General features: G+C 42.7%; 1 protein-coding gene across 4 annotated transcripts in view; it reads left to right on the plus strand.

Annotated features, from left to right (window-relative positions):
• CFAP61 (cilia and flagella associated protein 61) overlaps window positions 1–12819 on the plus strand; it is a 91079-nt gene that overhangs the window by 34119 nt on the left and 44141 nt on the right. For all 4 annotated transcript variants that reach the window (XM_077176177.1, XM_054629417.2, XM_077176179.1 and 1 more), the window contains one exon: window positions 8912–9039. In XM_077176177.1, the coding sequence (XP_077032292.1) occupies window positions 8912–9039 (128 nt within the window). The remainder of the gene's footprint in view (window positions 1–8911; window positions 9040–12819) is intronic.

The raw sequence follows: 12819 nt of genomic DNA on the forward strand, positions 1-12819 counted from the left end.
GGTTTGAGACAGGCTTTTGGTGTGTGTTGTGGCTTATTGCTAAAATGATTATGACTCCAGAGAAATACAGACTTAGGAACTGTCCCTGCTCCTCCCCTATTTGCCCTCCTTTTCATGAATGCTTTGCTGTAGGTTTTAAGGCCATCACACATTTTTTCACTTATTCTCTTAAACCACAGCTCTGTGCTGCTTCATCTTTGCCCCAGGAACCCTGCCACTCCTCAGGCAGTGGCTCCATTTCCTGAAGGGCTGTAAATTCTTCCTTACTTTGAGATTGGAAATACATTTTACTGCTGATTTTGTGTGTCTGTTCCTACCAAACTCTGTCTCCCATTGCTCTGCTGAAGAGATTTGGATAAATTGGGTAAGGCTAGTGTGAGAAGGCACAAAGCAGGAGATGTTAAGCTTGCCTCCCATTAAGTCCTGCAGCCCTCAGGAATGACACAGTTGCTGATTTGCATCTACTCCTGAGGTGTCCAGACTTTAGGACACCTGTTGAGCAGCAAGTGTGGCAGAGGTGCCACATCTTGGCTCAGAATTGCATCAGCCACACATCTGCTCTGCTGGGGTTCAGGGCACAGACCTGACAGAGCTCCTGCCCTACTCATTAGATCAAACACTTTGTACAGCTGTGCCAGAGCAAAAGGAAATCTCTAATTTTTGTATTCTGGATCAGCAACCAGTGCTGAAGTGCCAACTGGCAGGAGATCCAAAGATCCAAACTCTTAATTCCCTCAGTGTTAAAACAGATTAGATTATTATTCTGGTTTGCACATCTGTCAGTCACTGCAGTCATGTTACACGGAAAACAGTCGGTTACAACAGAATCCTGAATATCTTATAAAGTGCTGCTGGCCTTCACGATGCATGTCATTATTGGTGGAGTAGAAAGCTATAGGTAATGAAATAATTCTTAATTATTTCTTCATAAATAAACAATTTATAAACTTGTTTGCTTTCTCACCATCTGGGAGCATTCTGTTCTCCATCTGCTTCATGTAATTATCAATGTAAGGGAAGAATAGGTGATATAATTAACAAGAATAACTGATCCACAATGAAGAACAAAAATGGCACACATCTGTTGAATTATTTCCTTGTTTTTGCCCTTTTATTATTTTTCATGCTATTGGGTTTATTATGTTTTTATTTCATGGCTGCATTCAAGCTGTCAGGCTCTATTGCACAGTTTAGAATTGTTTTTTCTGCTCCAGCTCATAAAAAGACAGAACAGTTGCTGAAGCCCATGAAGTGTTGTATAAATTTAGTTAGTTCAGTGTGAGGTTCAAATAGAAAATGGAGGCCAAGGCACTGCAAAGTCAACAGTTTCCAGTGCAAGTGTGGTGGTATTTCTGTGTGTTTGTTTGATTCCATGATGATGGTTATGGTAAAGGCTATGAGTAAATGGCCTGAGAGCAGTTTAAAATAATTAAAACAGGAACATGAAAGGAAAATACATCCTTGCTTTTATATTCATCCTAGAACTAGTTCCATTGCAGTGTATGTTCACAACTACATACTGAAATGAGTTTGAATGTAGGAGCCATCCTGGATGATTCTCTATTCTCTGAGCTTTTTATGTCCATCATAAAATTGCAGGACTTTAAAAGAGTACATATTTACCATGTTTTGTAAAAAAAAAAAAAAAGGGAGAAATTAGCTATCAGGTAAAACCAGAAAAAAATCCGTAACATTTTTGAACTTGACAAATTTTCTCTTGTAGGGAAGCTTGTTTAAAAAAACAAAAATGAAATTGATCTAAAGGAGTGTTTCTATAGAAAACTCATCCCTAGATGCTGGTGTCCTCTCCAACAAACTCCTGGGGCTCTACTTTATTTGCTTACTCTCTGTGGCTTCTACTTTCTGGTGTTTAGACCTGTTTGTTACCAGCTGTCTGAACCTTTCATTAGTGCCCAGACTGAGCACAAGCCTTTACCTTGACCTGTGCAGGCAGAGGAACAGAAAGGACTCCCAATTGATAATTTGACTGTTAGCAACTCCTTGCTGTCCAGCCAGACCACAGTGTACAGCCTGAAAATTTTAGCTCAGTTGTAATTCAAAGGACTTAAAATCAAAATTTAAAACATGGGGGAGAGGCTGTTCACAGAGGCTGCCACAGAACAATCTGTTCTGAGCAAACAAAGCTCTTTGCTTCCAACTGCAGCTGAGAGTGCAAACTGCATGGTTTGTCACCTTATGCATCCACAGAAAAATGTCAAGAAGGTGGAGAGGGAGAGGTACAAGTTCTGTGAAGCAGCAGAGCCTCTGCTTTGAAGTGTATGCCCATCCTGGGCACTGGCCATTCACTGTTCTGGCCTGCAGGCACGGCCACAGGAACAGCCAACTCTGCTCCTGGAGGTGCTTCTGGAACAGCAGTGCCTGGAGTAACTCACGTGGAGTAACTCAGGGAAGCAGTCACTGTTATTTTACCCTCTGTCTGCCTTGGAGCTAAGTGTGTGCTGGCTTGGTAGCATACCTGTAGCAAATAAAGGTTCATTCTGGCAGTTTCAGTTCTATTTATGTGCAGTTGAAGCACTGGAATGTACTGAATATGGCTAAAATATGGAAGGTTTTTCAGGGTTTGGGGGTTTTTTTCATCATTAGGCCTCTACTAAGATAAAGAGCAAATATAGCAGAGAGCTTAGGGAGGATGGGCAAGAGAATTCCCTGCATTTTAAATATCAAGGCTCATGTATCAAAGTTAAAATGGCAGAGTTCCTTCATGTTACAATTTGTGTGTGGATGCTGGGATTACAAACAAAGGCTTGCTGTGGATAGTTTTCACTTAACCAGGGAAGTAGTATGAATTTTTAAAGCAGTAACTGTTGCTTAAGATGTTCATGTGCTTGAGTAATGAATTTTTAATGCTTTTGTAGTATGTGCATGGATGAAAATCCATTATTTATTGTTCTTCCCCTTGACTGGTGAAGGTGATGGTTTTATGGCACCAGTAGGCACACAAACAGGCGTTCTGAAGTGAGGCTGATAACAAATTTCCTCACTGTAAATGTCAGTGGGGCTTGTGCGATGCTGCCATTACATTTTGTTTGGAAGGCTGAGTGTCACACCGTTGTGGGAGGCACCAGATGGCATTATTAACAGGAATGTTTACCACTTATGTGCATGTGTGAAATTAAAAGTAAGATGACCTATCTTTGTTTTGAAAGCCTGGTGTCAGTGCTGTACAGGTGTTAATGACATTTGCAGTAAACTGAAATAGGCACTTCTGCTTACAAACAGGTCAGACTTGGCTTAAAGCTTTTTCAAAGCTGTTTGTTAGATTGATAATTCCAGTTTATAAGGAGGAAACAACTATTTTTGCCACGGAAGTCTGCTTTCACTAAAACATGATTTGCTGACCCTACAAATCAATCTCCCCTCATATCCTGGACTATTATTTGTTACCTCATGTCCATTATTTTCAGTATGAAATGTTATAATTTTTATTCTGTTTTTTTCAAGCTTTTTACTTTATACCTCTCTTATGTTTTTCAGTGAGTTCAGTATATTTAAATTGCTTCCTCTGCTGCCCTGAGTCTGTACATGAGGTGTCTGTGCCTTCTCTTGCTCTGGCTCTGTTCTGTCGCTGCTGTGGGTGTGTGTGGGCAGCTGCCTGTGCAGGCTGGCTCAGTGTGACCAGAGACCAGTGCAAGCTGCCCCTTGTCTGCTGCTCCTGTGCTCAGGCCAGGGGTCCCTGTAGGGCTTCTTTCCCCAGGGACTGTCAGACTTGCTTCTCTCTCAGAGGGATGTGGAGCTAATGGGTTCAGTCCTTGGCCAAAGCCCCAAGTTTGTATTTGCCACTCTCTTTCCTCCTGCCTTGAAGAATAAGCCATAGACAGGTGACCTGGGAAGCAATGGCTGCTGTCAAGAGGACTAGAGCCAGCCATGTGCTTTACCCCCTTGCCATCTTGAATGCTTTGATTGAATTCCTGTGCCTTCCTGTCCTTCCCTTTCTTCCCAGAAAAACAGGGGAGAACTGAGCTCTCTGAAAGTGGCACCATTCTGAGTTCATTTCTTTGGCCTTTGAAGCAGAGCAGCAAGCAATAGTCAGGTCCTTACAGGAGTGTGAACTGCCCAGCCCTCTCTGGGCTGGGGATCCAAATGTCAGTGCTCAAAGGGAAAAAGAGTATCTTTTTACCATGGTAACAGTGGTTCTATGAGGAAACTAAAGAGATGTGTCCATGCTCTGCTCTCTTCTGCTGCTGGTTGGAGTCAAGCAGGAAATCCCTGGTTTTGTATGGAGCCATAGGGACTGGCATATGATTGGTTATGAGTATAGAGGTGGCTTTTTCCAGAAGCTGAAGATCAGCATCTACCCATATAGGCATAATAATGGTGTAATAATACTGACTTCTTCCATAAAGGCTTTGGGGATCCATGGATGAAAATATTCTGTAAAGGTGAGCTGTTATCTGTCCAAGCCACAGTTCCTAAAGACGGGTTCTTTGACGAAGACAAAACAATTAAGGCTGCACTCTTCATCTCTGTTTCTTTTACTGCTGTTTCTGGTGTTTGTATAAGTCTGTGAATGCTTGGAAACAGTTTTTGAAAACGTGTTTGCAGAGATTTCTAATGAGGCTTTTTGGAATGTAGCTAGTATTTAGAAAACAATTCCTAATGCAGGCTGGAAAAGCTTGCATTTTCCAATCTGTTTTGTTCATATCGCCTTGGTAAACATTGATGTTTCTTTTTTTAACTTGTGGTTCAAATGGAGCTTGAAATTAAAATAGCTGTTTGCTCACCTTCTTGTTTGCCTGTCGCTGTTGCTGAGCTCAGCACTACTCTGCTAACAGCTTTGTTAATTGCTTTCACTGCTTCTGATGGTTTTTGCAGTAACAGCTCATACATATCATGTGGATCCTCCAGAGCAGTAACTATCACTGGGATTTCTCAGTAACAAATGTTGAAATAAAACAAAAGCACTGCAGGCAGATGTAGAATCCCACAAGCCAGGGCTGGAAAGGCCCCTCCAAGCCATAGTGATGGATCAGTGAAGATGCCAAGAACACAACAAACGAGGCTGCCCCCTGTTTGCCATGCAGTGCCCCGAGCAGCCCTTCTGAATGTGAACCACTGCTAGGTACTTGAACTGCAGCCAACACTTCAGTGCATTTAGCTGGGCAAAGCCCAAATCCTCAGGGTCTAATAAAGTCAAGCCTAAGTTTAATGGTCAGAGTTGATGGCCTTAGAGGTCTTTTCCAAATGAAAGGATTCTGTGATGCTGCAAATTCTGCCGCATTATGGAGCCCCAGAGTGGACTGCAGCAGCTCTGACACACCACTGAGTGTTACTGGGATAGACTTTCCAGTGCCCAGTTCAGAACACAGTGCTGTTTTCTTCCTGTCAGGGCTGAAATACTTTGTCCAAATTTTTGGGTTTATATTTTTGGGTGTTCAATTTCCATGGTTTTGTTTGTTAGAACGAAACTCTTTGTTATAAACCCTGACCTGCTGTAGAACAATTATTATAAATATATGTTGAAAACCTACAGCTATCCCAAGGTCCAATGTTTAAAAACAGAACTAAAAGGAGCCTCAAAATATTCTGGATGTGAGTTTGTACCATCAACATCTAATATAAAGTTGTGAGTAATGTACCATGAATCCATTCCCAAGGCATGTGCAAAGCAAACAGGAAAGCTGGACATGAAGCTGTATGTGTTTGGAAAGTGCAAAGGAAACAATGTGTTTGCTGAAACCTAATCAATATTTCATGACTCTTTTTCTGTTGGTTGCTTGGGGTAGAAGGATGTGTGGGCTCTGGATGCCATAGATGAGTCCTGCTCTGGCCCATGTTGTGTTGTGAGATTGTAAGTGAAAGCCATGGTTCCATGCAGGGGCTGTGTTGTCACTGTCTGGGGGCTGCATCACTGTTTTAACAAGGCCCAGTGTGAAGGCTCAGAGTGGTGGCCCTGGCTGTCTATGTGCAGGAATAGCCCCATGGGCTGATGCCAAGGGCCAGCACTGCCCATGGCCACCCCTGCCAGCTCCTCTGCACCCAGACAGGAACAGCATGGTGGGTAAGGGTGCCAGTACCCCAAATAATCATCTGAAAACCAAAGAAAATCCTCCTTTCTACGTATGCCTTTTGTACCAATGGCAATTAATGCTTTTTGCCTTGCATTAGTTAATGATTGCTGGTTTATTTAATAGATTGGATACAAAACAAACATGTTAGTTTGCTATTGACCTGTCAATTATGATGTCTGATTACCCCTCTGGGGAGCACAGGTAGCTGTTTGTCCTGACATTTTGTTAAAATAGGTGGTATTATGGGACCAGTCCATCTAATTCCTTACTCCCTGGGGCTGTTTAGTGTGCTTAGCTGCAGAAAGGTGATTTCTGGAGCATGACAGCTGTTGGTGCTGGGGCTGTTGTGTGGGGAACAAACCAAGTTATATTCTGCTCATAGGCTGCCTTTGTGTCACTGATACAGGAGCTGTTTTGTAAATTGGACAACTCTTTGCAGGGAAATTGTATTCCTGCTTTCATTGCTGCAGTGCATTAAAATAAACCACCAGCACAGCAGTAGAAGGAGATATTTGAACTTGGCATTGCCTTGAGGCCTGTTTGGTTTGTGCTGTTTTCTCCTGGCATTCTTGCCGTTTTTCATTGATTTGGTACATTACAAGTAGTTTATTTCCATGGTTTTTTGCCATTTTATTAATTTATTAAGAGCTCCATTGCAACACAAATATCACTTAATCACTTTTCCTCCAGAAGGAGGAAAACTCTTGCTTTTCTGGAAAGTTGCAAATATGTGTGTGCAGCAAAACCCAGCCTGTCAGAATTGCTGTCTGCCAATCCCAGGAATGTGAATACTGAGGTGAGGGCACAGAGTCCTCCGTGGCTGATTGTGGGACTGGGAGGGCTCCACACATGTCAGCAGAGCAAGAACTCCTGTAGCTGGGGCATAACCATTTAGCATAAGAAATGCAGTCTGAGTTTGATTTTAAGTAGTGGGGGATGTCTGTAATACTTGGCATTGGTTCTTCTCATTTCCTAAAATCTCTTCTAAAGATGTACACTTCCAGGGAAATACAAAGGGCTTTTTCAGCTTCTGAAATGTGGAAATGTTACAGATGTAGTCTGTATTATTTAATTTATGATTAAAACCCTTTTTTCTGGCAGAGCCTTGTGTAAGAAGTGTTCAACCATTTCAAGAACACTGGCTTTAAATGGGATGATGGAGGTTCTCTGTAGGGACTTGCCTGTGTCCTGTGCAAACCTGGTTTGGAGTAGCATGGTGGTTCTGTTCCTCAGCAAGGCATTCTTCACTGAGGGCCTGTGCTGGCTGCCACACAGCTGACCACCATTAAGCAGCCACCCTGGGCTGGCATACTTTTTGAGATATCTTCTGGAATTTTCCCAGGGCAGTCCAGTCCCTGAGATGAATCTGGCTCACCACTGGATGTCGTCATTGCACTGTGGTGAACTGCACCTCAAAGAACATTTATCTGGCAGTAAAAAATAATGTTGCCTGACCAAAGGTGACATTTAATTTTGCCACATTCTGAATGACTTGCTGTGCAGTCATGCCATTGGGCAGGGAATTGATCCATAATGCTTCCTTAGGGGAACAGGACAGCACTCTCGTGAGTTACACAGTGTGGTGGGGCTGTGCTGAAACCTCAGCTGTGGAGCTCCACCAGTGCAAAGACATTGCATTAAAGAGCTCTTGGGGATCTCAACGTGCTATGTACTTATTGAGAAGGCCCATATAATTACCACAGCTTTTAAAGAAAGTACTCTTCATCTAGTGAGTTACTCTGTCAGCTGATATATAGAGAATGTATTTCTACTGTACTACCATGGGAGGAATTTAGAGGACTTAATTTTACTGGTGCTGTCTCCTATCTGTAGTAGAGGAAAACCTGTTAGAAGCCTTAGATTGCTTCCTTCTTGAGTGTCACAGCAGGAATTTATAGGAGAAGTGTCTGACAAATAACAAAAGTGGCTCCATTTTGTATTGGTCTTCCCAGTGCATTTATGAACCTGCAGTTAGCCATTCTGTGAAATGGGAATATAGGCAACCCAGAGCAGTAGGAAAAGTGCTAAGTGTGTTGTACTGTGAGATGGAAAGTATTTCCTTGTCTTTCATCAGAAATTTGAAAGCTAAATATAGTCAAGGTGAAAAAAAGCCACCAACCTGTCAAATGCAAAAATATCTCTTGTCTCTTAGCTGCATATTTGCTTTGAGAATCCCTATTAGGTAGTGAGACCTAGAGACACATGGAAAAAACCCTCATGGAGTTTATTACCCTAGTCAAAATGTGCATGAAGTGATGTGGAAGCTGAAATTAGTAACTACCAACGTGGCAGTAAGATTTGTGACTGGAGAACTGGTCCCAGTGGCATTGAGCTCCTCTTTTACTTGTGTGGCAACCTGGCTTTCCAGGTAGGTGCTCTGTGCTTAAGAAAAGAGGGATAATTTTGGAAAGGAGTTTTCAATTAAACACACAACCACTCAAAACGTAAGTTCCTAATTAATTTACTAGTAAAACCATATCCATAAATAAACCAGCAAGAGTAAAAACTGCTTTAGGAGGTATAAAAATGGCCTTAGCAGTACGTAAATACCAGTTCTTGAGGTGTTTGATAAATGGCAGTGAGTGATAGAAGAGGCAGTGTTTTGTCCTCTCCTGCAAGGATTACAGGGCATCTTACTCAGGAGAAACCAGACCATTCAGCTCTTGTAATTTTCTGTGACCTATTAAACATGCACATATTCCTCATATTTTAGTACCACTTATCTGGTGCTGTGCACAGAAAAATGGTATTAGTCATGTCAGTGAGCCATAAGAAGTTTTGTGTGAATGCAGGGCCATGCATCACTGAGAGTTTAATGATTCCTAGCAGGCTTTGACTGTTTTTTTTAATGCATTTCTATGTCTTATGTATTTTTTTAACAGCTGAAATATTCTTTGAACCTCATAAATCGAAAGCTGGTGCTGGAACCAAAAGTGTGTATCAACACTAGAATTGTGGTGGTTGGTGCATCTGACGTTGGAATCTCTTTTCTGGAAACACTGGTTTTTTGGTAAGTTTTTAATTTATTTCCTTTGCTGAAAAGGATGTGTTCCCTTTTGTATCAAGGGGGTTGTTTCTTGCATTTAAAGCATTCCTTGAGTTTGTCTCAATGTACTGGATGTTAAATGTCTGAGCATGTGTGGATGGAGAGATGGGTGCTGGTGTCCTGGATGCCTTGGGACTCACAGGATTCCAGTGTGGATGGAGAGATGGGTGCTGGCATCCTGGATGCCTTGGGACTCACAGGATTCCAGTGTGGATGGAGAGATGGGTGCTGGCATCCTGGGTGCCTTGGGACTTGCAGGATTCCAAGCAACTCCTGGTTGCACCTTAAGGTGAAGGCATGTTGAAAATGTGTGTTGAGAACACCTAAAGTTGCTTTGGCCATTGTTCTTAAACTGCAGTCTTGTGAGGGGAGGTGGAGTCAATGGCCCCAAGCAGTATTGTCCTTTAAAGCCAGTTGTTCCTGGTGGGATCCCAAACCTGTCTGGATCTCCCTTTCCCTATTAAGGCAGGGAAACCTGTGAATGAGTTCTGCTGTTTACAGCCTTCCTAACATGAGGACAGGGTGCTCTTTCTGCTGTCTCACTGTTGGACTCCCCAGGGGCTTACTGGGCAGTCAGACTGTGAGAATGCAGTTCCTTTGATGCAGAGTTTAATCACACATACTAGAAAGACTTGCAGAAATGAATATAAAATTCAAAATCCGAACATGATTCTTACAAGATGCAGCAAGAACTGAGAGAGTTGTCTGGTGCTTTTGTGGAGGATGGAGAATGGAAAATTCTGCCTTTTTTTCTTTTTTCAGTTAAGCCAACAGTTTGTATTTCTACGACAATCATTGATAACATCACAAATGATATTTTCAATACATCAAGAGAGGAATAAGTTAAGTGGTTTATAGATGTCGTATTGCTGGAGCAGTGTAGAAGAAAATTTCTGCTTCTTGCCCTTCTCTTAGTTCTTGACTTCCTGCAAAGCATCTCATCTTAGAGTAAATAGTTTCCCCTCATCCTCTTGCTTTCAGCACCTTTTAGGCTTTGAGTTCCACCCCAAATTCAGTTAAACCTGACCTTTAGAGCTGAGTCTGTTCATAGTGAACAGGCCTTTGCAGGTGTTGCCCTCAGAGCCCCCTCGGCTGAGCCTTTGCAGCCAGGGCTTGAATTTGAACCCAACTCTGGCAGAGTTGTTGCAGGACACATCCTCCTTGAGCTTGTCCTGGCTTGTCAGACATGGGGTGCTGCTCAGAGAACCTCAGAACCAGCACTTAGTGCAGTGTCACAAAATTTATATTAATAGAGGGATAAATTTGCAAAAGATTAGGTTTTAATTTTCACATCAGCAGCAAATAGCCTCCTGATCAGTGTGAAGGCCTTTAAAAACAATTTTGTTTAATTTACTCATAATTTTCTAATATTCCCTGCAAAGGTTACTTGCACTAAAAATAGCTGGACTGAATCAATTTGTGAGCCCTAATCCTTAAAAAGAGGAAGTCGTTTTCTCATCATTATTCTTCATACTTAATTATTTTTCATTACCAGTCACCATGGAAACACATAAATATAATTCACTTACTGATGTGGCAATTATTGGAACTCGATCTTGCAAGTGTTTTCAACTTCTTTGAGACTGAAGAGATCCATTTTTCATTAAGCAGAGAAATGACCCTGAGAATGAGCTCTGCTGCCCCATGGCAGGACGCCTCCTGCTGTGCCACAGGGCAGCCATGGCACCACTGCTCACCCACCCAAACTCCAAAGGAGCTTTAGACTTTCCCATGCTGCTCAGCCAGCATGTGCAGGTATGTTTTCAGCTGTAGAGCTTCTTTTCTTGAGGATGCACAGTGATTTTTTGTTTTTTGCTGGAGGGCTGGGTGCCTGATGGAGGCAGCAGCACTGCAGTAGCAGGGACAGACCTGTTGCCTGGCCAGCTCTTGGTGTGACAGCAGCTCTGGGGGTGCAGATGTGACAGTGGGTGGGTTCTTATTTGGTTGTTTTGGGTTTTTTTTCTTCACTCCTTTGCTAGCTTCAAAGGGATGGGCAGGGCATCAGGGTTAGACCAGAAGGACATAGGGTTACAAACCCCACTATTTCCACTTAGTGCCAATGCCTGGTTCCTGGAGCAAAATGGAGGGATGCAAGTTTGGCTTAGGGATTGTGGAGCTTGCTCCCAGCAGTGTCTTGTCACTGGTTCCAGTGTTGGGAACCCACTGGCTTTTATCCACCTCTTAGCATACAGCTGTGGAAATTACTATTGTCTTTGATTATAGGGAAAACCATTTTTAATCCATGGTCTTGAAAACGTCCTTAATCCAAAACCTGATGTAAACAATGACTTCTCTGAGGATATTGGAATGTACAGAACATGCTACATCAGATAGCTATAAATGAATGGTGCCTAAAATCACAATATTTAATATGAAATTGTTGTGAAATTTATTTCCTTCTCCCTATGGGCGCATGAAAATAATTATTGCATTTAAGAACCAGATGGATTTAAGTACATTATTATCAAAGGCCTGGATTTTTTTTCCTCAAAGTAGAATTGGAATCCAGCACAGTAAGCCTGGATTTTTTACTGCAGGACAGTGTCTCCTGCTGGGGGCTTGGTGTACCCAGGATCAGCTCTGAGGTGGCAGGGTTTGAGCAGGGTTCCTGTCAGAGCCCGTTATCTGGCAGCACTGGGGCACACAATATCCCACACATCTGGCCTGTTTGGCTGTAGTTAGCATAATGCTTGATCGTTAATTAGGCTTTTTATCTTTGCATTTGTCTGGGAACATCTGAAGCCTTCCATGTTGCCTGTCACTAATTAGTTGACTAATTAAATAGTTAGTGCTTACTTGCTGATCACAGAGCTAACATGCAATGAATGGGTTAGTGATGCCCACTGTTTTGTCCTATCTGTCTTTGCCACATGAGCTGACACACATGTGCTTCCCTCTGCCTTCCCTTCAGAGCAAGGCGAGCCCAGGCCATGTGCTCAGTGTCACCAGGCTGCATCCCTCAGTCATTGTTTGCCTTCCATCACTTCTGGAGAGCAGAGCTCAAGTTGTGACAGAGATAAATCAGATGGGTCAGAGCTGGCCTTGTCACGCAGTCGGCATCACAATGAACGCTGGCAGTGACTGATACAAGCCATAAACAGGGCAGAGGATATGGGTCAGGAGCAGCCTTCCTAACAGCCTCTGCCAGAAAATGAGGCTCAACTAACATCAATATGGGCTTATTTTATAGTTACAATCTTGCTTTTGAGACTGTCTGCAGTTTTAAATAAGATTTTTTCAACTTGAAATACTTGCCCTTGGAACATATGCAAACACATCTCTTAGCCCAAACTGTTCTTTCACATTTGAAATTTGTAAGTATTTGTAGATTTTTTTTCTTGTTACTATTTATATTTGAATATTCCTTACTTCTTGGTGAGTATTAAAGCTGATCTTGGAAATAGTAGTTTTCTTATAAAAAGCCTGCTCAGAATTGGAATGAGTCACAAGGGTTTTTGTAGAATGCTGGGCTGCATCCATCATCTCCTCCTGGTGACTCAGCAGGACATCCACAGCTCTGAGCCTGGTAACCTGGTACCTCTGATTGATGCAGTTCAGAGCAAATACAGCTGCATTCCAAGTGCAAGCACTGCACCCAGGTTCTCCAGCTCTCTGCTAAAGCTATGGAGATGTCACCACTTTCTCTTCTGTTCATTGGTTTGAAGTTTGTTCCCAGAGCTGTGGAAGAAGGTGCAGGGCTGAGCCCTCCAGAGCAGTCTCCAGGCTGCCTTGGAAGCACAGCAG

This window comes from Agelaius phoeniceus, chromosome 3 (genome assembly GCF_051311805.1).
Source record: "Agelaius phoeniceus isolate bAgePho1 chromosome 3, bAgePho1.hap1, whole genome shotgun sequence".
NCBI classification, from domain to species: domain Eukaryota; kingdom Metazoa; phylum Chordata; class Aves; order Passeriformes; family Icteridae; genus Agelaius; species Agelaius phoeniceus.